We start from the raw sequence: 27,748 nt of genomic DNA on the forward strand, positions 1-27,748 counted from the left end.
TCATTCCTGGTGGCTCATCATGACGTAGACATGGGCCTAGCACATGATCTATGCTCTATCTATGGCATGTCTGTGAGAATATGAAAGCAGTGTTGTATTCATGTCACCATATCATTTCAAATGCTTAGTCCCATACGAAATTTTCCTCTCAAATTTTTGTATTTTGATATAATAAAAAAATCAAAAGAGGCTTTACTTTTCCTGTGGTTTTGTCCCTCAGAGCGTCTGATCATATCTGTGAGGAAGGAGGTGTAGTTCATGAGCTGGACACAGGGTGTAAGTGTTGGGCAGAGAGTGTGGAGGATAGCGTTGGGACAGGAGCAGCTTAATCAGGTCAGTTTTTTTTTTTTTTTTTTTTTAATTCTAGGACACACATGCAGCAGAGCAGGAGTTAAAGTGGCAGCTTTCAAAATCCCTTTTAAAAAAAGAAAAATCACAGTTAAACTTAGTCTTCGATCGATCTGTGAAATGCAATTTCATTTCGATTTTAAAAATGACCCAAGGAGGGTCAAAGTGCATGTTGTTCAGTGATTAATATTTAGACCACAGCTCTGCCGTCTCCGCCCAAATGTTAAGGAATGAATTGTGTGGCGGCTGAGCCAGAACAAGGAAAGCAAACAACTTGAAAGAGGATGAGGTCTGTCAGAGTGACCTTTGTGCTTTTGTTCAAATTCCCCCAGGCTGGGAAACAAACAAATGAGCCGCCATCTGCATACACCTGAGGAAAAGAAAAGGGCAGCTAATCCGCCGGACCAACACACAAACCTTTAGAGGCCTGCTTGCATAAATGCAAATTATCTGCAGATTCTTTCAAAAATAAAAGTTTTATTGTTTTTGTATCTTTCACCAGTAACGATATTACAGGTTTGAAGTAAAACATTATTAGGTAACTGTTTGGTCCACAATATTTAATGAAACAGTGAAAAATACCCATAAAAAAGCTGCAAAATCACACATTTAATATAGTTTTGACATTTTCAGTTAGCGTTAGATGAGAAGACTGGTTCCAGTTTCATATTCATGTCTGTTGAATATAAAGCCACATCCAGCGGCCGGTTAGTGTAGCCTAGCATAGACAGGAAACAGGGTAACAGCTGGCCTGGCTCTGTCCAAAGGCAACAAAATCCACCTTTAAAGCTCACAAATAAACTCTATCTACACATGAACCTGACTGTAAAGACAAGCTGAGGTGTTATGAAGGTTTTGTGCTGTCCTGCATTTACATTATCAGGATCAGAATCAACTTTATTGATCAAGTATGTGTTCATGTAAATTTGACTCGTTTGCACCCGGTGCACAGGAAAAATGACATACAGTTCAATGAGTACAAAAATAGCAATAAACAATATATACAAAGTGTTATTTACATTAGGCTGTTATTGCAGGTCGTGCCTTACATGATTACATGTGACTAACACCACTGAATGACTGATTGATCGATTGATACTGTTTTATTGCTGGTTGTCGGTTGAGACTTGCAGAAATTAGTGTGACCTTTTGTTCTTATGGTTTCCGGACGGGTCAAACAAACAAGGTGTTACTCAGTGATCTTAGTTTCGGACAGAGCAGGGACAGCTTTCTCAATCTCCAGTCTTTATGTTGAACGAAGATACAGCTGCTTCCTGCCTTTAACACACAGACATCGAGCAAGAACAGGCCTGTTTTCCCAAAATGTCAAACCAATGCTTTAAGAAGCTGCAACTAATGATGTTTGGTATTTGCATGATAAATCACATACACTGTTGAAAATAGTCAGAGATTAATCTTCTATCAATTGATTAATCTGATTACGTTTTGATTAAAACCTCACTGCAGGTTCAGGCTGTTGCAGGGACCCAGGGGGATCCTAATAAGGGTCCCTGTGTCCCCCAAGCTAAAAGAGGAATAGCTGAACTTCACATTATCTCCTTCAGTGGACAAGCACAATAAGATGATATATGAGGATGAAGTGATTTGCACACCAGGTTTCACTCCTCTCACTCTTACCACCCCACCTACACTAGATGGTTATGTAATTCCGTACCAAGCATTACCTAACACCGCACAACTTGCCAGATGGGGCTCCTCTGGCTGCTGCATATTATCAAACAGGGGCTCCATGCATACTCCCACGCCTACCTCATATTCGGGTCCATGACATTGGAAAGGTCTGGGAACCCCTGGGGCGAAGATATATCCGAGGCGCGGGCACGAGATCAGTAGTGCGCGCTCTCGGTGGCGAGCGCAGACTCTCGGCAGTCAGTCAGTCAGTCAGACAGTCGCCTCTCTCCGGGAGCACTCCCACACTGCCTCAGCAATGTCGCACCCCAGCTCAGTTTTGACCCTAAACGCATCTACCTCAGACGTTCAGCTGTAGCCCATTGCGCGCGTCCCGGATCGGCGTTTGTGCAGTGCGATGCTGGCAACATGTTTCCTCGTCGAGAAGCTCAGCGCGGTGCAGCATAGAGGAGGCGGCAGAGTGGAGCAGCGTGCACGGTTACAGGTAGGCTGCTTGAGCGCGGATCACCACCAACTACCACCTACCGTAGCCTGCAGACATCACTGTCATCTTAAAACCTGATATTCTTTTTTTCAGTCGATCAGCCAATCAACACTGAAGTTGACAAATGACCGTGTATGCGTGTGCGCGCGTGCGTGCGCGCGTGCAGCTGACCGGTGATCTGTCAGGCCCAACAGGTCAGAGTAGATCGGTGGTGAACTTTTCCCAGTGCTTCCCAGTGGAGTTCCCACTCGGTCCAGAGGGCTGTGTGCTCTGTTGCATCACGGCTTATGAAAACAAATCTGAGTTTATCTGTCGGGAGGATTTTTGGTGCCGTTTTTCCAGGAATCGCGATAAATCAGTGGGTGGGCACAAAATGAGAAAGCCCGGTGTAATCTGTTGCAATACAGAGCCAACAGCCCCCAAAACGATGCCTTGGTTCGGTTTTTATTCCATGATTTCATCTTTTCGAGCTGTTGATTGAAGTCTGTGGTCATTTCTGAGGCTGCACGTCGGTTATTTATTTATTTATTTATTTTGTCAATCAGTCGATCAGCAGATACATAATGAGCAGCTAATCTTATGCAAAAACACTTTGTTCTGTCTCTGCCGTTTTATCGACCGGATGACGATTAATCGAGGTGATAATCGGCATATCGATCAGTAAAGAAACTAATAATTAAGCAGCCTGTTATGAAGCCTCTACCCACATTTTGCAGGACTTGTATATGTGTTGGAAAGAAATAATAAACAGCCCAAATGTTTGGGATTTTATGTTGATTGATCTGATTAATTGTTTAGTTATTAGACATTAAAATTAATCATTTTCCAAGCAAAACCATTAAACTTTCTCTAGTTCCAGCACTTAATTTGTGAGCTTTTACCGCTTTTCTGAATGCATTTAGTTTTTGGATCGTCGGTAGGGCAAAAGAAGACATTATCTTGGCATTTTTCACTATATTCTGCTATTTCATTGGACAAATCATTGAGGAAAATCAGGAAAATTGTCATCCAATAACAAACTGTGAAGCGTTTACCCACAATAAACAAAACTTGTTTGTGTGTTGAGGACAAAATTAAAGGTGCAGGTTAGATATTTTACATGGAGCTGAAATGATTTGTCAGTTGGGTTTGCAAGACTTAAATTTTCTAAGCAACAATCCCTGAAATCCACTTGTTCCAGCTTGTCAATTATGAGATTTTACTGCTTTTCATTATCACATGTGATAATAAACTGAATGTCTTTAGGTTTTGGATTGTTTGTCCGATAAAACAAGTGATTTGATGACATTATCTCGTGCTATCTCGAATCCTCCACCTACAATATATGCAGTACTTGTGTGTGCTGGAGTGCGTAGGGACAGAATGATATATAAGGAACATGTTGGGTATTTTATGATGTAATGGAGTCCAATATTACAACACAATCACAGCCTGAAAAATGAGTGCTACACAGTTGAGTCAACACCTTTCATATAGCTGAACATGAGCTTTACAAAGGTAGTAATTGTTGCAGGCAAGCTGTATTGGACTGAGCAGGTAACTGTGATCTTGTATGATTGTGTGGGAGTTTCTGTGACACCCAATACCATGTTAGTGAGCCAATAGCGTAGTGGTACAGCTGTATCCTCCAGAATCATGTTCCCAAAATGTTTGTCCCACTCAGTAAAATGTCCCCTTGTTCTTTATTTTAACTGTCATTTGTCTGTTTTAGAGGAAGTAAATTTGTGCTAAAAACAGAAAGGCCTGTTCTTTAGTGTAAGGCTTAGCTGACAGACCGGCTTGTTGATTAAATATTTGGGTCTTTGTTGTCTACAACTTAATCGCCCTGCTGTTCATCCCGCTCTCTGTCCTTCATCTGGGATCACTGTGACTCTGAAGGTTGCAGGACAAAGACTGAGCTGTGACACCGACTCAGTGTGAGATGAAATAAAGTTAATCTCACTCTGGTAGATTTCAAGAAGATTAGGGGATCATATGACCTCCTCCTCCTGCTGCTGCTGCTCCTCCTCCTCCCCTGACAAGTGAAATGAGTGACAAAGCTCCAGTGAAGTTGATTAAAAAAAATGTTCTGCATTGTGGAGAGAGCAGCAGCACATGGGGGGTGGGGGGTGGGGGGGTCTGAATCCTGCAAGGTGGAGGAGCAACGATGTCATTGAATCAGGCAGATTGACTGATGATGATGATGATGTTGTGGCAATGCTTGCGGTCAGAGGTTTCTCTGAGGCTTCGTTTCCCTCATCCTCATCCTCATGCTACCTCATCCTCAGTCTGGAGGAGCATCAAGTCACGGTGGACAGGAGCGAGGTTACCATGGTAACGGCAGGCCTCTCTCCACTGCGTCTCTGGCTGGTGTCGAGTGCATGCCAGGGCTCTGAATGAGAGCATGAAACCAAGCTGCCCCCTCATTAACAACACGGTCCTGTCACATCTTCTGAGGGAGGTGCATCAAAATCAATACATGTTAAAGGTGCAATTTAAGATGGGATTATTGTCCTTCTCTATTGATAACTGATCACATTTCAGTGTGTAACTGAAAGAGATCGCTCGCGCTGAGGATTATCGGTCGATTCTGCAGTTGCCATTAACTCTGCTGGACTTTGTAGCTCATTGTTTCGGGCCTCCAGCCTGCAACTTTCTCGCAGCTCTCAATTGCGTTGTTTTCAGGTGCAGCAGGCAGCTGTCAGCTAAAAGCTCTTTACAGCACTAAACAGCAGCCGGACACAGTTAGCAGCTAGCTGGTGAGCAAAGTGGAGCATGAGCTCTTGACTCTTTAGCTGCTGACGAGACAGTTTTCCCCCTAGGGGTCGATGAATGATAATGCTGTTCCTGATGTGAGGCTGCGAGAGACGACCAAGATTCAAATCACGATATAGGTCAATTCATAACGATGCATATCTTACTTACCCATATTTTAATATTTTTGTCCTTATATTCACCATAAGTTGTCCCTCTTTTAAGTACAAGCTCCTCCTTGTCTTGGCTGGTTGGAGTCCTCCTGTTCTGCAACACTTCTGTGTCACGTTCACTCTCCTCCATGTTTGTTTCTGTTGCCTTCATGTAGATATCCTGCCTTTTGTCCGTGCCATCTAGTGAATTGAAAGGGTTGTCCAAATGATGAAAAACACTGGCGCAAAGAGTGTAATCATACAGCACAGGCCTAGCTGGATGTGTAATGTTTAAAGCTTGTTTCTGCAGTTGATAAAAGTAATTTTTTGGCATGCTGTTGCATAGAAAGACTGCAAGCTGCCTGCAGGGGTTTTAAAATGCTAATGTTAAACACTTCAGATACAGACATTTCTTTTACTTTAGCTTGCATTGGTTAGAAATTCAAGAAATTCCTAATCTCTCCCTGCATGTTCTCGGGGTTGCAGCAGTATTATAAAAGAGAACAGCTAACAGGGATGATGACAAACCTTCTTATTACTCACCCCTTCATCAGAGTTTACCACAATACCTGCTCTCATTAGCCAGCTAATGTTTCTATCATGAACATCTACCTTTGCATGTTAATTACAGCCCATTTCAAACAACCTACCAGAGGCCTTGTGATGTTACTGCAATTACTTAATCACCTGTACAACCATATGAGCCACGATAGCGTTAGCGTGTGCTGTCAAACCCTGAACACAAACAGGTGAAATGGCACTATCTCTGCTCCCTCTCCTCAGCCTCGCCTCCTCCTTTCTCTCATATGTGAAGAAGCGTGACTCACTCAGACGCATCTGCTGTGTGTTTTGTAGCTACAAACATGTAGGCAGCCATTCTTTATGTCAGCACGCTCACTGATGACCGATTTCATAAACAGTGTGCAAGATTGTGTAGGCTGCCCTATTTTTCTTGCGAACGCCATGTAGGCCATCGGATACCAGGGCAGCATCCCTCTGTGCTGCTCCAGTCTCCTGACATCAGAACATCTGACAGGGACAGGGCTTCTGTATTGTTGCATCCGGAGCGGTTTTGCTCGATTGATAGAGAAGTAGTGGAAAGATGATTTCTGCGTGATTTACAGCAGCATGAGGGCGGTGTTGATGCCAAGGCTTCTAACAATAACCCAGTGTCAGAGAGTTTGTGGCACCTGGTTTGACATTGTTCTCTTCTTTCTCGCCAGTGATGCTGCAGAAAGACGGCGTGTTTCCTCCCATTTTTCTCTGCCACGGACGCTGACACACTGTACAGAACAAGATCACCACCTAAAATCATCATCTTATCTCTTTTTTTTTTAGTCATGACAGCCTTGTCTTTTTATAGCTCAAGCTATTTGGGCCATTTCCAAAATAGTCTGCTTTTCATGTATTGTGGTGCTCGCCATACGAACACTCGCTTTCTCATGTTGCTCTCTGTTGATTTCTCCTGCAACGTCTTGCGGGCGAAAACAAAAGCTTTAAGCAGCTTTAAAGTACCCAGCTAGCCAGCCTCTTCTGCAATGTGAAGCACAAAATGTTCCCGCTCTTGAAAAGACTCGCTGTCTGATGTGGTACAATCAGCAAGGTCGGGCATTGTACTGTGCACCAAGCAACATTTTTATTCACAGAACGCATGCAGCTGCGAGGAAACTCTGCCATTCATTAGCACCGCATAGCCAAAGTACTACGAACAAGGTGAATGTCTTCAAGACTGTGCAGCACACTTTGTTCTTGTGTTGCTTTACTGTGCGTATTTAAGACAACCTCCTAATTGAATTAGAAGTACTCCTCGTGTTTCCAATTCTGCATAATTTGGGCGACACACGGGTCGTTCATATGACTTTCCAAACACTTTTTTCCCAAGTGGCCTCTGTGAAACAGTACTTGAAGTCACACTTCTCAACAGTAAATTAATTTGCTGCCTGTAATGCACTGGCTCTCCTCTGGCAAGGTTACGGTGTCTATTCGAGGGGAGATACAGCGTGAGATGTGGATAGAGCGGAGCTCGATCTGGCCTGTATTCCTGTCTGCATGCTCGCATACTGCTGAGTCATGAGGTTTTGTGGAAGTCAGTCAACAGCAGCTCGGTGAGGCCACGGGCCAGAGGGGCTGGTGGGAAACTGCTGCTACAGCAGCGGTCGGGCCTGATGAATCTATTCGTTACGTTGATTAGCAGATGTGCTTAGGAAGGAAGTAAAAGTGCCTCGTGTTAATTGGAGGGACTTTTTTTAAATGCTGTGGCTGGACCTCTGAGCTGAGTTTTTATAGTTTTTTTCATTAGTTTTTATTTTTGTTTTGTGTTTCATTTTTATTTTCGTTATTTGTCGTGTCGTTATTTCAATTAATTTCCGGAGTGGGTTTGCTCGTGTTAGTTTATTTAAAACTTTTTAAAGTAGTTTTTGTTAGTTTCAGTATTAGTTTTAATTTTTTTTAATTATGATATGGGGACCAGTTCAGAATAGATATAACAATACAAACACAACACTTTGTGAAGGCATCACGAGTCTCAATAAACATATGCCTCCTCGTCCTTGTGATGGCAAATTTGACCAAATGAACAAAGACTAAAGCTGAAGGCATTTCCTCTATATTTTTATTTGATTTTCATTATTTTTGTAAGTACACAGTATTGTTTAAACTAGTTTTAGTTTTTCTCTAAAGTCTAAAGTTTAATTATTATCTCTGTTAACTGACATGTTAGCTTTAGTTTGGTCTTAATCATCTATAGTAAACTTTGCCTTCGAGGTGTTCGGAGAGTCTGTTTTCATGCCCACATGCCTTAAAGCCATTGCTTAACGCCAGGCACCCACATACATCTGGAAGTTGGTTATGGGAATATTGTCAAGGAACATCAAGAAGAGTCCAGTTTCACTTCATCAGGACATTCCTACATCTCTTCAGTTTGTTTACAGTAAATAAAGAGAGGAGTAGTAATGATGGAGTCTGGTGAAAGAGTGAGAGTGATGGGTCTTAGTATCAGTCTTCTCATTGACTGACTGTGATCAAGGCACATTTAGAAATATCTTCATTAAAATTAAGACGGGCCAATTGGATTTAATCAAACAAATACAAAATTGGAACAAAGGGGCCGAATCCAAACCATGAAAAACAACCACAGATCCAAGGTACAAAAAGCACGTCCACACAGGTAGTACTTCACGTGATGGCGTGCTTCATGGCCCCTGCTTTTCATTTTGGCAGTTGGCCCATTTTGAAGTTGTTTCCTCACAACAAGGAGGTTCTGGGTTCGACCCCGCCGGCTGGAGTCAGCATGTACTCCCTGTGCTTGGATAAGGATAAGCAGGTAGAGATAGTGGATGGATGGGCACCGTGTGAGCACCTTATAAATTCAACATCTTAAAACTTCATTTTGGTAAGATTATGAACAGTCACAGATCAAGGTTACGTGATATTTTCCATATTAATATGATAGTCAATTTCTGCGGGGATGCGTGGGACATTTTCTGGCTTTTGGTGAAAGAAAATGACAGCATCACCTTCCAGCTGGAGTTGGCCATGGGGTGCTAACTCACCGTGTGTTTGGTGAGCAACATTTTAACTTCAGTGGTTGATTCATACTCCAAAGTAAATTGTCCATGTTTGTTCATATAAGAGAAGCAAAGGTAACTGTGTGTGTGTGTGTGTGTGTGTGTGTGTGTGTGTGTGTGTGTGTGTGTGTGTGTGTGTGTGTGTGCGTGTGCGTGCGTGCGTGTGCGTGTGTGCGTGTGTGTTTAAAGCAAAAAAACATCTCTAAACCTGTGAATGTTATCCAAGGACATGCACTGACGCTGTTATGACAATCTTGACATTTCCTTGAGGAAGATATGAGTGTGTTTTTGTCTCCGGCTAAAACCTGTCAGGGCTGTGCTACAGAGCAGCTGATATTCTCATGAAAAGCATCCCATGGATCCTCAGCCTGACATGCATTATCAGTGAAGTAGCTCCAAGCGCTGTAGCATGATGTCATCGCAGATTACAGTCTGGGCTCTGTGGATGGTAGCCTTGAGAGTCGCGCATGCTGCAGCCTCAAGTGGCTTGACGTCTGGCGGCTTCATTTCATTGGACTCTTCCTCCTGTCCTCCCCTCTGCCCACCCCCCCACTCTTCCTTTCCCTCCCACTCACGTTTCTCTACAGCGGGCTGTTGCAGTCAGGCAGCATTATGGAGGCTGGATGTGTGGTTGCCGCGGTGATTGAGAATGCTGCCTCAGGACCCCAGGGTGAACCAGGAAGTAGTGACGTCCTTGAGGGGTGAGTTACTCTCTTTTGCTGTGCTTCATGTCAGCTGATAAGAATTGTGTAAGACCATAAAGATGTGCGGTAATGAGACACTCCCTGAATGAATGCAGTGTAATGGTGAGGCTAAAATGTGACCCTGTTCTCAGAGAGGTGGAAACTCTGCCTGTTTAAAACTCCATCAGCTCCAAAGCTCACTGCATTTACTATGAATTTAAATGCTGTGTGTGTAATTAGTTCTGTCTCTGTGGATCACATAAATTACACTGTGGATCACATAAATTATACCGTGTGTGTCAGTGCTCTTGCCCTCATGTCCTGATCTCATCACGCTGAATCACTGTGACAGATCCAAGGCCCGTCTCTCTCCTCTCTTTGTTGCTCGTAAAAGTTGAGCTGAATGAACCTCACCCTCCACTCCCGAATACATTGAGTCACATTTCAAGCGAAGGTTTTGTGGAGCACTCCCTTGTGGGAGGATTGCCTTTATGGCTGTCTGAATAGACGAGATTTGCTTTCCTGAGCACATACAAAGACACCGTGGCTTTTTGTTGACCCTGCCATAATGTGAGATGCTGTGATTTTTCATCTGCATCAAGAATTTGTTCCCATCTAGATCTGATTGGAGATGATTATTTTTGCATGTTTAATTAATGATAAATGAATAACCACCACAGGCCTAGTACATCATGTTTTTTGGGCCATGCTAGTGCAATGTCATGATTTGAGCCCAAGCCACATATTGTGAGTCCATCCCCCTCACTTGCTCCCTCTGGTGTATTTGTAAAAAACTGCAAGTCTTATTGGAAACCCCCCCAGACTACACGGATGTTAGCGTCACCTTTCTTGTGCTTTAATTCTCGTGTGTCATGGCCTGTCTGTTTCTGCAGAGATTTGCGACCACACACCGACCTGGACAAAGACGATGCCTTACCTCAAGCCAGCAACAATAATCCTCCAGAAGAGAAACAGCCACAGGAGACATCCACTGCCATGGTACACGCCCACACACTCACACAGACGGCTCATCACTTATATTAAAAAAACACGCACGTCGGCCGTTTTCCATGAAGCTGCGCAGGTTTTATGAGTGATTCACACTATGATGTCACCATAGCATGATGTCACCAAGGTCACATACAGTCATGACTACAGTAGTCGCGGTGCATTTGAGGATGTCTCACCTCCAGGTTGGGAATGAAAGGTGTTACGCTTGATGTCACCACCCCTCCCCTTCAGTTTACTTCTGGTTACTCCAGTTTTATGTAACCGCTCCACCTTTCCATCTTCACCTCCGCAGGGGAATTGTCCTCCTGTTTTTATGATCTAGAGCTCTTTGATGAGTGTCAAAACATCTGCAGGTATTCAATTGTATTTTAATTGCAGTTGATTTTGTTTTGGTTTTCATTTTCAAATTTCCCGCACACCCATCACAAACTAATCCACCTGCAAACTGGACAAAACAGACAAAACAGCATGAGACACAAACATTACCAGCATTAAGAAAACAAACTTCATAGACAAACACACAGACAGACCTTTTTAAGAACAACCTGAAGGTTCACAGATTTCTGTCATTTATGTGTTTATGTCAAATGACGTGACAATATTATCATAGAATAACATAGCATAGCATAACAGTAGCTTAAGATACTATTAGCATACGATAGATCAATACATGGATAGAGTGCTTTATTGATCCCCTAATGGAAACTGCAGTGTTGCAACAGCAATTCACGTGTCACAAAGCACACATATCTTACACTAAGCTGACATGAGGTAGGTAAGAAAAAACACTGTTTTAAAGATATTATACACGTGTGCTTAAACCTACTGTACTAGATAAAAAAAAATAAGAAATGAAATACAAATGAAAGACACAAATAGAATAAGAATAGATTTAGAATTAAGATAAGATTGTGCTCTCACAGTGCAAATTAAAGCTGAATGTTTGAGTCTCTGCTTGCGGAGAAGGACTCATTGTACGACGTTATTGCAGTGGGTAGGAATGACTTCCTGTTTGTGGGTCCTTATTACAACGGGGTTGAAGAAGATTCTAACTGAATACACTGCTGTCTGATTAGTAGGTCATGCAGCGGATATGAAGAGTTGTCCATTATGTTGAGCAGTTTGTGCAACATCCTTCTCTCAACAACCAACTCCAGGGGCTCCGGAGCAGCCCCCAGCACAGAGCCAGGCCTCTTTATCAGCTTATTCCCTTTCTTAGTGTCACTCTGATGCTGCTGCCCCAACAGATGGCTGCAAAAAAAAATCTGCACTTACAACAGATAGGAAAAAGATCTTGCTGCACACATTAAAGGACCTAAGCTTCCTCAAGAAACAGTCTGCTTGGTCCCTTCCTGACAGCCACTATAAAATTACATAGCACGGCTTAACATAGCCTAGTATAGCATAACAGTAGCATAAAACAGCATGACATAGCTTATGCACATTAGCATAGTACAAGGAAAACATAACATAAAAGTAGCATAACATAGGTAAATATAGCAAAGCATAACCTCACAGTAGCATAAGAGGAATAGCATTAGCATAAAATAGCATAACATAGCTTAACATTGCAAAACACAGCACAACATAACATAAGCATAAGCCTATTATAACATTGTTATAACATAAAATGTTATAACAATGTGTGTGTTTGCTGCACAGTCACTGTTTTATGGTGATCAACATGATATTGGTGTGATCACTTATCAGTCCGTCAGCCCATCAGTCCTGCTGTGACTGACTGACATGTATTGATGTGTGCTTTCTCCGTTTGGCAGGTGAGGAGTGATGATATCACGGAGCACCCAGCCGAGCCCCTCCTGCGCTCCTGCGTCAGCACGGCTAGCATGAAGGTCAAGAACATGAAGAAGTAGGTGCTCCTTGAGACAGTGTTGCTGCTATTATAGGCTGTAAAACAGGGCTGTTATCCAGGCCAGCGAAAAGAGGGCCTGTAAAATGATGGGCGCGACAGACAGACGAGCCAGCCTGCTGCATCTCTAACCCTATTCCCTCACACAAAGGCCTAATCTCTCTCTCTCCTTTCATGTTTTTGCTCTCTTTTGCTTTTCTCTCTGTCATGACATGAGTGTGTTCAATACAGATGAGGTGTTGTTGTGCTGTGTTTTTTTTAAGGCTGACGTTCCCCAGAGGTCACTTCCCCAGGTTGGCAGAGTGTGCCCATTTCCACTATGAGACTGTTGACTTTGGCAACGTTCAGGTGAGGCCTAAAATACTTCCACTGTGACTTCTGCAGCAGAGAGTTGCGATGCTTACTAACTGTCTTTGGCTCAAGTTCAGTGGCCCTTTTGATGAATTTCTCTATAAATCCATCAGTCTTGAAATGCAGTGTGGCAGTCAAATCAATATCCTTGTTTGTCCTTTGTGGAGAGTCCCGCCCTCAATCTTGCATTTCCTTCTTTTGTCCTGAAATGCCACATTGGAGTTGTTAATGTGTCATTTTATCAGGAGGAGCTGCAAAATATTAATTAGTCCAGAATAATACCCCATCATGCATAAATCATTTCACTATTCCAGATTTTATTAGTCCCATTCCTGTTAAAGCCATGATCCGATTCCATCAGTGTGCTAATCCGTTGTATCACAGTATATTAATGTCAGACTCTCTGTTTACATAGATCATCTGATCTCTGTAAACATGTCATCCCACCTTATTAGTTGGACTTAAGCAGGCAGCAGCAGGATGTCAGACAGTGAGTCAGTGAGGAACAAAAGTTTCCTGGATGGACAGCTGAGTCCATCCATTTTGAAAAGTGAGAACCTGTTTTGCCGCTCTCTGTGACAGTTGGTCCACTTTGGTGCAGACTGAAATACCTCGACAGCTACTGGGTAGATTTCCATGATTCGTTTTGTGCAGACGTTCCCACAGGCTCCAGAGGATGATCCCTAATGACTCTGATGATCCCCTGAATTCTCCTTTAGTGCCACCATGAGCCTGACAACTGTGGTTCAGAGTGAAATTTCTCAATAACTATTAGATGGATTGCTGTGAAGTTTGCTGCAGGTATTGTCACCGCAGGGATGAATTCCAGTTTTACTTTTTTCAAATATCTGCAAAACTAGTGACAATCAGCCTCAACTGTACTTTATGTTTAGTGCTAATTAGCAACAATACTAACAGTGCATGCATTTAGCTCACTGTGCCAACGCATAGTCCTGTAGTACCACTAGCATGACTGTAGACTTCTGGACTGATTTTAATAAATCTGCAAGTTGGAAACATTAGCTGCAGAATCTTTGAATATCATGTGGTTATTATGGGAAAAGCAGCCAACAAAATCTTTGGATGTATAGACATTTTTTTAATGTTTAAGAAAGAGTGTATTCGCTGCTGTGATGATTTAAAATAAGTGGCTGCTCCATCTTGGCGCAGTTCAGCTTTCTTGCCAGCAGAGAGCAGCAGTCATCTCTTCACAACCAGATGCTGCCAGTGAAGCTGCACAAAAGAGTGCATGAGCAGTTCACGCCTGCTGTAGGGCTGAATCCCTACATGTAGCGTTAATGGACTACAGTGAAGCAGGCTAGACAGGGCTTAAATCCCAGGATGCACTCGCTCTGTTGGTAAACGTCCTGCTGTGGTTGTCGTGACTGTGATGGCTCCATCACTAGAGTGGAGGCAAGTGAAGCAGCACAACAGTCTCAGTGACCTTGAAAAGGTCCACGGGGAGAAGAAAAGCCCGAGCTGAGCTGGAAGAGAAATATGAGTCTGGGGAGACACGGACACTGAAAGCTGTACACAAAGTCCACTCAAAGATACACAAACATTCAGCCGTGTGCATGCAATGTATGTTTGTTATTTTTTATTCATTTCTCGACTTAATCTGAGAGATGAGTCTTTGTTCTTGTTGTATCTCCCATAATGCATTTGCCCGTCTCTGTATTCACAGACAGTGGCGTCAGGAAGGGAGGGTGCTGATCAGGTCTCATGTATCCTAATCGCAGAATAGCACAAGGACAGCAGACTGCCTCTGTCTGCAGCCTGCCCGACTGATTCCTCTCCAGATTAGCTCCAGTCTCGCCTTGAGACTGGAATGAATGAGAATTGTTTTGAAATGAAGAAGGGTCGTCTATCTATCTTGTGCAGCTTTGCCTCTGTATGATGGATGAGCTTGTGCATCTGCGTGTGCCGGTTGAGCCCATTTACTGCCAAACCCCCTTTTGTCACTGCAGAAAGGAGAGTGGTTGAGAGAGAGGGAGAGGGGGAGGGGGAGGGTGATGGAGGCAGGGTACAGGAGATGGAGGAGGGGGAAGAGATGGAAAGGGGCTTGCAGGAAATGGGGTAAGATACACAGTGGGAAGCATCCTCTTTTCATATTTTCTGCTTTGAATAGAAGGGTGAGCGCGTGGTGATCTTAAGTGAATGAGTATTTCGCGTAAGGCGGCAGGGGACGGCACACAGGCGAGCAAGGAGCAGCATTTAAACTCTGCTGCCTTCAGCCAAGATTTGGCTTGTTGGAGGAGTTTACTGAGGTCCAGGATTGCGGCTGCACACAAAGAAAGAGCTGCTTCCTCCAGCTGCGGATGGATATCTGAGGCGCTGTAGTGGCAGGTAACCTGGACATGTGGATGATTGTGTATCAGTTGGAGCTTCTGGTGCCATGTGTTTGCCAGGAAATAACATAAATGCAGGCATTTCTGTGCAAGTCTGAGCTGCGTTTGCATGTGTTGTTTTCAAGAGAGTAGCATGAGCATCATAGAGGAAGTGATGCTCAAGCATGTCTTCAGTGAAAACTTTCAGATTTCTGCTGTTTTCATTCATAATTGAAATTCTGCATCATGTCTCTTTTGTGTTTCATCACAAAAGAGTCTTGGTTTTCATTCTCTGTATGATCCTGCTTCCCATCATGCCTTTAGCCTCATGCCCCCCCGCCCATTTGTACTTAATTCAGATGCTTAGTTCAGGCTATTATTTCAAACAAATCCCTGCAGTGAATAAGAACTCTTCCATCATGACTTATTCAAGAACAAATTTCTCAATCGCCGTTCCTTGTCAGCCCGCTTTGCTGTCTTACTGTTGAGGAGTAACTAGGTCGCTGCCTGTTGTGTAACAGTGTATCTGGTTGAGTTGCTAACAGTTATAAATAACCAGAACTTCCCTAGGCTTCCAGGCCTTTGAAGTCTCTTCTACAGTAATGGCTGTCAATGTATTCCCAAACTCCTGCGAGGCTTTGATCATCTTAGTTTTGGGCCATATAGAATACTGCCGAGGAGGAGTTCGAAGGAGAGATCTGTGCTACGCCACCTTCAAGTGCAGATACCAACTTATGTATTATACATTTCATACTGCAGGATTTATGGTGTAGTGAGAATGTGAATCACGTCTACGGCAGAGGAAGTATACTGTACCTGCCTCCCAGATAAACTTCTTCATAGTCAAAGAACATGTTCGTTATTTTTGCCATCAAAAGTCCTTTAAAAAAAAAAAACACGTTGTTACTCGAGAGTTGAAGGTTTCTACGCTCAAACCCTCCACTTGATGGTCTAAAAGTGGTTTTACTATTTAATGGAAAAATAGACCTGGACATGATGTTCCTCTTGTACACCAGGTCACATACAGTGAGCTTGTTGTATTACATGCATGCATTATTTAACATGTGGGCCCTCTCAATTTTAGCTCCTCTGTCTCTCTTTTTTCTGGGTCTTTTCCCTCATAGTTGGCGTTTGCAGAGGGGCAGAGCGAAGGACCGAAGGCTGGTCTGGACTCCAAAGAGCTGGTCTTTCTGGTCCAGATCACTTGCCAGGTAAGATCACTGGCTCCGCTCAGGAAATAGACTGCACTTTTTCCCTCACGCTTACTTTTTTTTTTTTCCTTTTCTTTGTCAGGGCCGAAACTGGCTGGTAAAGAGGTCCTACGAAGACTTCCGGGTGCTGGACAAACATCTACATTTGTGTATCTATGACCGACGTTACTCGCAGCTCACCGAGCTGCCAAGATACGACACATTAAAGGACACTGCTGAGGTGCCAGAGAGCCATCATCTCATCTTTGAAGCTTCATTAACACCCAGGATTCATCCGTTGCATGTTAGTCGTCAGACTTTACTCAACCTTGGCAATCTTGTGTCTCCATTCAGACAGTAACCAAGATGTTGGCCACCTACTTGTCTCGCTTCTCCGCCATTGCTGACAACAAGATCAACTGCGGTCCAGTACTCACATGGATGGAGGTATCTTCTTATCAGCTGTTTCTTCTTTCATAATTAATCTTCACTATTGATATTAAAGGAACAGCCTGGATGACTCGTATTTAGCACATATTGAAAAAAGTCTTTGTGCTTTAGGAATAACTGTTTTTAAAGCTGTTTCTGGATGAATAACAGCCGGGTATCTTCACAGTGGTGCCAGGTTTGTGCACTGCACTGAGGCATGTGCAGTGCCACTCTGCAGCTGGAGATGCTGTGTGTGTGCTAACGCTCTGAGTTATGAAAATTAAATGTTGAGGGCTTTTGGCTTTTATTTTTCACTTAAAAAAAAGGAGGAGGAGGCTTATATATATATTTATATATCACAATTAATATGATTGGCTGAAGCATTGGGTAGACAAGCTTACAGTCAATACCAGGAGAAATACTAATAAAATCACACTGCAGTAGCATATTTTATTGCTGCTCATGTGAAAAATACTTGTTACTCTGCATTGTTTGTGTCCCTGTATCACTTTAAATGACCAGAATGCATCTGTCTGCCTCCAGTCTCTCTGTCAGGGTGTCGCTGATGCCCCTCTATTCTTTTCCAGATCGACAACAAGGGGAACCACCTGCTGGTGTCTGAGGAGGCATCAATCAACGTCCCTGCGATCGCTGCTGCCCACGTCACCAAGCGTTACACAGCCCAGGCTGCGGACGAGCTGACCTTCGAGGTAACCTCTATGACAAGGGAAACATATTTCTGATCCCGTCAAAATGCTTCCTAAATGTGCTCAGCTGTGCTCAGACTGCATTCTCATCATCACTCTCTGTGATCCAGGTGGGGGACATCGTCTCAGTCATTGACATGCCTCCTAAAGAGGACACGGGCTGGTGGAGAGGGAAACATGGCTTTCAGGTGAGTCGTCTGCTGTGCCTCATTCACGTCGTGGTCGTATCAGGTAGACCTCAGTGTTCATTATGTTTTATAGAGAACAATGAAAGAACAGCTTCCCTGCAGTGATAATAAAGAAATGATTAAAGTTATGTGACGCGTTTTAGTTCTGAGAAAGATTCACATCAAATCATGTAGATTTGAGTGGAACGCTCAAAAGTGGGCAAATAGATTGCAACGTGGAGCTGGAGGGAGATTTGGAGCTGAGGAGGACTGTTGGCCTCTCTCAGCCTGTGTTGTTAGAGGATGAGGAGGAGGATGAGGCTGAAATGGATGAATTAGACCTCAACCACATTCTTTGGAAGTTTTTGCCAGCTGAAGTCCAAACACATTCCTCCTACTAAGATATGGAGCGTGGTATGATGGGTGGAGTTAGCTAGCGTCCCAAATCACATTTGATTGTCTGTTTGTAACAAGAAGAGGGAGAAAAAAAGGGATTTTGATATATAAAAAAAAAAGCTAAAGCTAAGATTTGGGAAGATGCATTTTTAATTTCACTGTTTTTAAAAGGTTCATCGTACAAATTTCATTGCTTGGTTTCGTGTGTGCTCGCTGAACATGAATCACAAGAGCAAGAAGCAGCGACTTGTCATCGCAGTTGAGTGACACCCTGAGACGCTTTGCACAATGATGCAAAACAGCTATTTTGAGCCTGAGGCAGCTTGTACCCTCATGCTTACTGACCTATTTCTGCACCTTCACCCAGCACCCCCACCCCACACACACACACTGGTCTTTTGAACTTACAAGTGTTATCACCATGTCTGTGTCTCCTCTTCACGCTGCTCATCCTCTTCTGTTGACTCGCAGGTCGGTTTCTTCCCCTGCGACTGTGTCGAGCTGATAAATGACAAGATTCCCCCCAGTGTTCAAAGCTCGGTGCCGAAGCCAGGTACTTTTCAGAGTCCGTCTGTCCTTCTGCTTGATGATTTATTAAAGACTTGCTCCCGGCATGTGAGACAGATTGATTTAAAGTGGCTGTTACATGTGTGTGTGTCATCTTTATCAGTGTGTAAGAAGCATGGGAAGCTGGTGACGTTCCTGCGGACTTTTATGAAGTCTCGACCGCCACCTCAGAAGCTGCGGCAGCGCGGCATCCTCAGAGAGAGAGTGTTTGGCTGTGACCTGGGAGAGCACCTCCACAACTCAGGACATGAGGGTAAATTATTCCTAAAATGGCTTCTCCTGTTTTTATTTCCTCCCTTATTTTCCATCCTCTAATTCTTACCTGCTGGCAGTTTGCGCTGAAATGTTTCACTTTTTCAAATTATAAATACCCCAAGCAGGGATTACCCAGTGAATCTGCTGCGTGTATCATGGATTTGTGATACATAGCGGTGGTGTTTGATGTGAATTGAGTCGGTGGTGTGAATGACTGTTTTATGTTTGCCAGCAGGATGTGCTGCTGCACAGATCCTTGTGGATTTGCCAGAAACTGTGTCTTTATTTCTGTTTTCTCAGACGTGTTGAAAAGCCTGTGGTGTGATGGAGGCAAAGCTCATATTTTTTAACCACTTAAGTCATGCCATGCCAGTTTATGCAGATTATTGGATTAAAGGCTACATGGGCACCATGTATTGTTTACTGACACATTGTCTCAGGTTGCATATGTGCAGGGCTAGAGCTGCCTTTGAAAACACTAAGGTCATGTCCTTTGTGTTATTTCTGGGGCTCATAGTCTGCAATTAAAGAAGAAAAACCTTGAACAAAAATATTTTATAGGGTGGTTCTAGTAGTTTTTAGACTTACCAATTGTGGTAAGTAAATAAATAAATAACTACTCTACGGTGCACCTGGAGTCCCAAATGATATGTTTTTAACTTGGGTGCACAAGATAATAATTTCACCTAAAATCCTGGTTAAGGTTGTTTATTGAGCTGTAATTAATGAGCTATAATCAGATAAGAAGAGAACAAGAAAGAGGCTTGAAAAGGTAAAACTAAAGAAAAATAGAGGAAAACTCTGCAGGAGAAATGTTTTTTTAATCCTGTTAATTATTACCCCTCAGACTTGTCTTGCAACGTCTTGCAGGCATCCCACACCCAAAGTTAGGCACTGCTAATATAGACAGTAGAGATTACACATGGGGTGTCGCAGTGATCACTACATCTTGTGCTGCAGCCTGTTGAACAGAGGCTTCATGTCTCAGCCTTCTCTCGTGACTCTCTGCTGTCTCCCGTAGTCCCGCAGGTTGTTAAGAGCTGCGCCGACTTCATAGAGAAACATGGAGTCGTGGACGGAATCTACAGATTGTCTGGGATCTCCTCCAACATCCAGAAACTGAGGTTCGTTCTCATTTTATTGGTTATACTGGTGAGAAATTTAACCCCAAATAATGTCTTATACAGGATGTTTATTGTCTAACAAGAGCCTGACAAGTGCAGGGCTGCAAATGTGTGTTTGCATGGCAGGCGACTTGATGGGGAACTCGACTCTGACAAGTTTCTGTGTGGCATTATGAACTGACCTGATACACCAGTAAGCACTGATTGGGAAGCAGTAATTAGGAATATACAGAAAGCATCAATAAAATAGTGTCAACTTTGGAGCTCACTATCAACATTATGGATGCTGCTCTTCAAGTGTTGCTTCTTGAGCTGCTTCCTCTGAAATCCATCAAATACATTTTGATTCAAGCTGTGCAGCTCTGAATGGCCGTAATGATTTTCTCATCTATTTCACGCTTGCCAGGAGAAATTCAAGAACCAAACCGCCATCAGTAGTTAAAGTGGAAGGCGCCTAATCTGATGGGGTGTTGGCAGCCAATCAAAAGGGATTTTCTCACATGAAAAACTTGTTGACCATTGCCACATGATCTGCCACATCTCAGTGTTTCAGGGAAATTGTATAACCTTGTTTCTTGTTGATGAGCTCACAGGTTATACTTGTTAAGTATAATCTGGTATAACCAAGGACCTTCTTTGCCTGCTCAACCTTACTGTTAATTATATTGTATTTGGGGGGAATTTTGTTCAAGATGGCAAGTAGATGGCAACCATGCTTTATTCATTTGGCAGTATTAGTGATGTAAGCCAGAGGATTTGAAAAGAAATCTCATCAAAAGTAGCTTATAGTGTTAAAATGTCCTCTTTGTTTTGTCATGCTGACAGATGGGCTGTAGGATGACTCCCACACTGTTCTATATCTTCTTCTCTCTGTCATGTAGGCACGAGTTTGACTCAGAACAGATCCCAGACCTGACCAGAGACGTCTTCAGACAGGATATCCACTCGGTGGGCTCCCTTTGCAAGCTGTACTTCAGGGAGCTGCCCAACCCTCTACTCACGTACCAGCTCTACGACAGATTCTCTGTAAGGACCAGAGTGGTGGAACTGGGGCAGGGATTTAAGCTGGAGACAAATACGGAATGGAAACTGGCATAGCTGTTAAGCATTTTGAAGAGAAAGGGCCGCAGAGGACAAATGTTATATTCCTCAGTGATAACCAAAGAGCTGGAGAAACAATGTAAAATTTAAGTGCTGCTCAAAATGGGGTCATTGCATTGCACTGAGCTTTCTAGCAACAGCAGGGGATGTACACGCTAAAACCGAATAGCAGATTAAGTGAGTCCAAACACTGGCCGCTGTGAGTATAAAAGGGGAAAAAGAGAGCGGTGAAGTTAATGCAGCTCCCTCTGCTGTGATTATCAACCCACTCAGTGATGTGACGCTTTATCCTCTGTCTTCACAGGAGGCCGTGTCTGCAGCCACAGATGAGGAGAGGCTTGTCAAAATCCACAATGTCATCCAGCAGCTGCCTCCTCCACACTACAGGTCAGGCTCAAAGCTCAATGTTGCACCCTGGTGGCCTGAAGTGGAATTGATTGATTTTTCAGAAGAGGGAGTTCTGCATCAAAACGCCTCGAACTGTCAGTGCTGTGATGCCAAATTTGATCGTGTGAAGATGAAAACCTTTCTTTTTGCTCACATCTCCACCACATAGAAAATCTTGCCCTCAGATGTGAAACTCTGCTTTAAAGAAGTTCCCAGCATGGCAGTCTGATCACTTTCGAGCACTGCATAACATTCCTGCTGTAGATAGGCTTTTTTAAATAACATCTATGCACAGTGATCCCACTTGTGACTGGATGCACTGAACTCTCCAGTTCTGTGACATTTCAGCCTGCTGGTGATAGGCAGGATAACACTGTTAGGTGTCCTATGACCCTAGATTTACCTTTTTTAATGTCAAAAAGGAAATGTTTCAGAATTAGCAGGTGAAATGCATATTAAATATTTACCTTCCTTTATCTGCAGGACTCTGGAGTACCTAATGAGACACCTTTCCCACCTGGCCACCTTCAGCTCCATCACTAACATGCACACCAAAAACCTGGCTATTGTCTGGGCGCCTAACCTCCTCAGGTGACTTTTGAACTGTCATTTTAAATGTATGGCTCCATGCAAACTGTTAAACTGGCACCATTAATGCCAAAAATGCCGTTTCCTTCTAGTGTTTCTGTGACAGTGAACTGGGGCATGTCTCAGTGGTCCTGTGAAATAGGTTGTGCTGTGCTGTAACTGTGTTTCAGGTCCAGACAGATCGAGTCGGCCTGTTTTAGTGGCACAGCTGCGTTCATGGAGGTGCGTATCCAGTCGGTGGTGGTGGAGTTCATCCTCAACAACACGGAGGCTCTCTTCAGCCCTAAACTCAATGCCATCATACGGGAAAGCACAGGTAGGTCGAAACAGAAACCAAATGACATGTGGCATCCGTTCTGAAGTTATGTGCATCTCTAACACGTTCAAAACGCCTCACTTTTAGGTAACAACACCTTATCCAGACCCAAGTCCCTGCTGGTCTGCTCCCCATCCACAAAGTTACTGTCTCTGGAGGAGGCTCAGGCTCGCACTCAAGCACAGCTGAGCTCCCCGGCCACCACCCCCTGCCTCACCCACAGTGACTACATCGAGGTCGGGGAGGGACCCGGAGCTCTGCTCGGCAAGTTCCACACAGTCATCGAGCTCCCGATGGAGAGGTAGTTTTATGGACCGCCTGATCATTTCTCCTTTTCATTTATTACATGAATTCTTCTGCCTCATGAACACCAGTGCATGTCATCATTTGGGATTTCAGTCGTTCAGTCATCGTGCTTTGTTTGTATGATTAGTCATATTCTGTAGTCCTGAAACACTTAGTAATCAACTGGTACATTTAATAGACAGTTTTTTTGCTAATGAAAATAGTATATATGTATATTTTTTGGGGGGATGTTTTGTTTTTGTCATTTTTATTTGTTTCTGCTCTCTGCTGTGTGAGGCACTTCTGTTAGATGAGTGTTGAAGATGATTTGTTTCTGTGTTGTAGCGGCAAGCGGCCTCCTCCTAAAGCTAAGAAGTCTCCTGTGGGGAACTGGCTCTCCTTTTTCCACCTGGGCAAGTCGCAGTCTGTGTCTAAACGTAAACTGAAGCGACACCCCAGCGAGCCTAACGAGATAAAGAGCATTGCACTGCCAGGTCAGATCACTGCTGCTGTTACACATCCAGAAAACATGAAGCCTCTGTAACCCTCAAAGCTTCTCTCTCCAAACTTTTTTATGAGCAATTTCTTCAACTAATCCTGACAGTTCGATGTGTTTAAAAGTTGTTAGTTTAAGAAGTGCTGAGGGTTCACTTTGTTCCGTCAAGTAATTTGCACTGACAACACTTGCAGGTGGAAGAGGAGATAGTGGCACATTGCGCTCTACCAAAAGCGAGGAATCTCTCACCTCTTTGCACAATGTGGAAGGTAATTTCGTGTTAAAATCATACATTGTGCACATTGAATTGGCTCCCAGTCTTTTACGTTGTCTTGATTTTTGAAGACTCGGCCTAAATATGCATGTTTTTTTCGATCCCAGGGGAACCTCCGAGTTACCACCCCCGCAGACCTCGTTCGACTAGTGGGGCCATTTCTTCTGTCTGTAGAGACGACCCACGCAACACCAGAAGTAAAGATGACCACAGAGCCCACCCACTGAATGAGAGTCACAATGGTGCTGAGCGTGTGCGCACTGCAGCGTGTATTTCACCTCCCCACCAGGAGGACGATCTCGATCTCTGTCCGCCCGCTGCAGGCATCTCTAGTTTGGACTTTGACCCCATGTCTTTTCAGTGCAGCCCACCCTCAGCAACGCCTGGGCTGCAGCACAACAAAGACGGGAATAAATGGAGGAAGAGCGCAGGGTGTTCCAGTGAATCAGAGCCCATCTCCTCTCCTAACAACAACATCAGCTGCTCTCAGTCTCCAGATATTAGCCCGGTTCTTGGCAAAGGTGTGAAGAAGGTTACGTCTAAGCCGCTCTCCCCGAAACTCAGGAAGAAGTCTTTTAAGACACAAGCAGATGTTCAGAATGCATCTGCCTCTCCCCCACCTCCTCCGTCTTCCTCTCCCCCTGTGGAGAAGTGTGAAGCTCCACTGGCAGATGGAAAGGTGCAGAAAGCGCCCTACCAACACTGCAGCCCACTCAGCACAGCGAGCCAAGCGTCAGCCCTGACTGACCTCAGTCAGTCGGCGCAGAACCTGCCTGATTCAGGTCAGTACCACTCGTGTTTAACGTCACACATAAAATTTACTATAGCTAGTATCTATTTAAACAATAATGCATTCTGTACTTTCTTATGAAAGCTTTTGTGTCTTGTCCCATCATGTCTTACCATAGCTTTGTTTGTCCTGTCATACTGTAGCGTTGTTTGTCTTATCCCTCCCCAGGAACAGATAGACTTATGAGTTCAGTGTCTGTTCTCCCTCCTCACCCTCCCTTGACGAGTGCTGCCCGCAAGTTGGCTCTGGCTCTAGCTGAATCTGCCCAGAAGGCCAGCAGCGGCCCCCAGAGAAGAAACAACGTCCCGTTGCACCCACTCCAGAGACAGGAGGCTCCTCACGCCCAGGATAGACCGCCCCGGCCCTCTGTTCTCGATCTTACAGTGTATCCCCAGGAGTACTGCGGCCCTCATGCCTCCTCTGTTTCCCAGTGGCAAACATCAGCGCACGGCCCTGTGGAGAGCCAGTGCTGCCCTCATCCTCATTTCCTACCTGCACACCTCGGTTCAGAGCCGTTGCAGGTCACTGACGGACAGGAAAGTATGTGCAATTTCACACCTAATGTCAGCCCACTCGGGTCAGGGAGCTTGGATGAAGGCAGCGCAGAGAGAAGGGACCACAGAGAGGAAAATGAACGTAGAGATGTTACACAAGCAGAGCCCACCTATCAGAGCGTTGGTGTTTCAACACCCACCCAACCTGTGTGCTCCACTCAGAGCCCCTCTACCTCTCCTGTATATGTGAACACCGACTCTATCAATGTATTTAATTTTCGTGCTGTTCTGGCAGAGACCTCCATGCCTGCCTCAGTTGAGGAGGTCCTTCCACGTCCATTACAGCCCTCCTCGGCCCATCACTACAGCCCAGAGGAGGACAGACCTGTAGGCCTGGTCGAGGATGTCTACAGTAATCAACATCATCATTATCATCATCGGCCGATTCAAACAGGACGAATGCCTGCACCTCACTGCCCTCGGCCCGATGCTCTGCCACATCACCTCGTGGGGCCAAAGAGCATGTACAGACAGTCCTCTGAAAGTCGGTACAGCACTTTAGGGTTAAGGCACCCTTTGTCACCTCAGTACAGACGTTACCATAGAGATGAGCACCTTATCAGTGGCTGCCACAGGCAGCAAAGCCCATGGCGGAGGTCAGATGATAGAATGGTTGGGCACCCGGCCATCCGGAGGGCTCGCTCCTTCCATGCCCCTCAGATTAGTCACTACGAGCTGGCAGAGACAGAAGTCCTGCCCCCTGACACCATGTTTTATGTCGAGCAAACGTCGAGCCAGGAAGCGCCTTATCAGAGGCTGATTCAGACCGGGATCCACTCCGTTCGGCCACAGTTTGAGAACACACATGCTGACTATCGCTACAGCCCCTATTCTGATATGAGTCCAGTAGATGGCTCCCACTATTACGTGGAGCCCTGCCGGCAAGGTGGTATCCGACACAGTCAGTCTTACACCATGCGTTCCACAAGAGAAAGTGGACAGTCAGATTACTACAACTACTCTCCACGCCGCGTCCCTCCTGTGAACAGGGAGCTTTACATCGAGAGCAGGGACACCGTTGTTTACCAGGCCAGAGATGCAGAAGTTTTTGAAAGAGTCGTTTATCAACCAGTCCAGCAGGAGAGTAAATCCAGACGTCAAAATACATGTCCAGCTGTGTCTCCTTATGACAGCCCTGTCTCGCCGCCTGACACAGGAAGCAGAGACATTATGCACACAAGAAGCAAGTCAGACCCTGGAAATGCCTGCCTCCTCTCCACCAACAGGACAGAAAATCAAAACGTTGTGGTAGCTACATCCCCAACTTCTGCAATGTCTCAACAGGCCGACTCCGACGTCCCCAGGCAGCAGTATGGCCACAGGTCGAGTGCAGAGCAGGGACCGTCCAGGCGCATTCAGATCAAACAGCAGCCAGCGCTTCGCAAAGTCCCCTCACTTCCAGAGAGAGGCTGTCCCAACCTCAAGAACGTCGAGCACAATAACAGAAGCCATACACGAGGTCATGACCAGGATCGATTAATGATGACCAACGCCGTCAACAGCTACTCTGGTATTGTGAAACCCAGCATCCTCAGGAGACCGGGCAGGTCACAGAGCACCAGAGAAAATCGTCACCACTATCATCACCACGCCAAATCCCCCCAGGATCTTGAACATCTGGGATCCTTTTCGACTCAGCCCAACAGAAGGACTCAGAGCACTAAAGTCAGACCCACACAATATGACCACATGGAGGGGTATTACGCAGCGCCCAAACCTAAACCCACAAGATCCGGTAAAGCTGTGGCAGGGTATTTGCCTGGCCAGGGCTGCATGTCTCCCCGCGGGCACAGACTGCTGTCCAAGGCTCTGGGTCACGAGGCTTTTTATCATGCTGCACTGAGATCAGAGGCCGGGGTCTACGAGTGATTCTGACTACTGGTTTTATCTGATTCCAAATCGGGGCCAAAGGAGAACAGCACTTTATCCTCTGCCAGACCAACAGACTGTTGTGTTGAAAGTGTGTTTGTTTTAACCTTCAGGAGCTGCTAAAAAGTGTGAAGTGAGGCTGCTGCTGGGGAACATACTGTCGCCATCGATGGTAGTTTCATATTTTGCAATGGCTTTTGAGGGAGCTCAAAGGGAACAAGTGAATCGTATGCAGAAACTGGCTTAAATTTAGAGATTTGAAAGTAACGGTGAGAGAGGCATGTTTGAGAAAATGATGGCTTATATATTTTATTTAACGTCTAAACAACAAGAGATGGAGAGCTAAAGTAACTGGTTTTATTAATATGATTTCAGTATAGGAATGTGTAAAAAATAACTTTCATTTTAAGTGTATTATATTTGTATAAATAACACACTGCTAACATGTGGCCAATGTACTGTACATTTTGTTTTTTATTCTAGTCTGCTCAGACTCCAGCAAGCACTTTTGGGGATAACTGTATGAAACACATTGTCTTAACGTGGTGGACATGAAGCCTCTTGATATACAGTATATATTTTTTCTGTAAGAAACAGCTTGCTTTGAATCATCGTTAAATACTAAATTAGCACTTTTGGGGGTTTAAATGGAAGTTAACCTCATGGTTTCTAACATTTTGCTTTTTTCTTTATCACACGTTGTATAATGCAATCTTGAAATAACAATGATTTCTGTTAAGGTCAAAGCTACCGTGGCGAAATATGCTAGACATACAGTCAATGCAAATTAGCTTATTCAGTTAGGTGAAAAAGTGTATTTTGTATGGCATCGTGGTTTTGTCACAAAAATGAAATTTTCTTTCCTCTTTTAGGGAACTTTTAACAATGTGGTGTTTTACATAAATTATGATGTTGTTTTATTCATTAAAGACGCTATTTCAAATCCAAACATGTAGATGAGGATATTCTGTTTAAGACATGTTAAATGCATTATTTTAGTGAGAGTCTTAAATAAAATAAAGATATATCAGTGATCATAGTTTGTTAGTTTTGTCATCTGTATATTTTAGAAGAATTT

General features: G+C 44.3%; 1 protein-coding gene across 2 annotated transcripts; it reads left to right on the forward strand.

The window, feature by feature from the left end:
• Positions 1-1,992: 1,992 nt before the first annotated feature.
• arhgap32a (Rho GTPase activating protein 32a) lies at positions 1,993-27,709 on the forward strand. Of its 2 annotated transcripts, XM_070970863.1 has the most exons (22): positions 1,993-2,482; positions 9,521-9,634; positions 10,510-10,615; positions 12,406-12,497; positions 12,761-12,845; positions 16,300-16,386; positions 16,469-16,606; positions 16,720-16,812; positions 17,382-17,504; positions 17,612-17,689; positions 18,536-18,617; positions 18,735-18,884; positions 19,908-20,010; positions 20,892-21,036; positions 21,416-21,498; positions 21,982-22,089; positions 22,257-22,402; positions 22,490-22,703; positions 23,033-23,181; positions 23,378-23,452; positions 23,565-24,239; positions 24,416-27,709. In XM_070970863.1, exons 2-22 carry the CDS (start codon positions 9,546-9,548, stop codon positions 26,668-26,670), a joined length of 5,076 nt encoding a protein of 1,691 aa, XP_070826964.1. In that variant the 5' UTR covers positions 1,993-2,482; positions 9,521-9,545; the 3' UTR covers positions 26,671-27,709. The 2 variants fall into 2 exon arrangements, with proteins under 2 accessions (XP_070826964.1, XP_070826963.1); XM_070970862.1 differs by having other exon boundaries at positions 18,536-18,884.
• Positions 27,710-27,748: the final 39 nt, after the last annotated feature.

This window comes from Chaetodon trifascialis, chromosome 9 (assembly GCF_039877785.1).
Source record: "Chaetodon trifascialis isolate fChaTrf1 chromosome 9, fChaTrf1.hap1, whole genome shotgun sequence".
NCBI lineage: Eukaryota > Metazoa > Chordata > Actinopteri > Chaetodontiformes > Chaetodontidae > Chaetodon > Chaetodon trifascialis.

Excerpts from the sequence above, each read along its gene's own strand:
- arhgap32a (XM_070970862.1), top strand. The coding sequence starts at position 9,546 with ATGGAGGCTGGATGTGTGGTTGCCGCGGTGATTGAGAATGCTGCCTCA. Across the intron at positions 22,090-22,256 it reads TGGGCGCCTAACCTCCTCAG|GTCCAGACAGATCGAGTCGG; the intron begins GTGACTTTTGAA and ends ACTGTGTTTCAG. Across the intron at positions 23,453-23,564 it reads CTCTTTGCACAATGTGGAAG|GGGAACCTCCGAGTTACCAC; the intron begins GTAATTTCGTGT and ends TTTCGATCCCAG.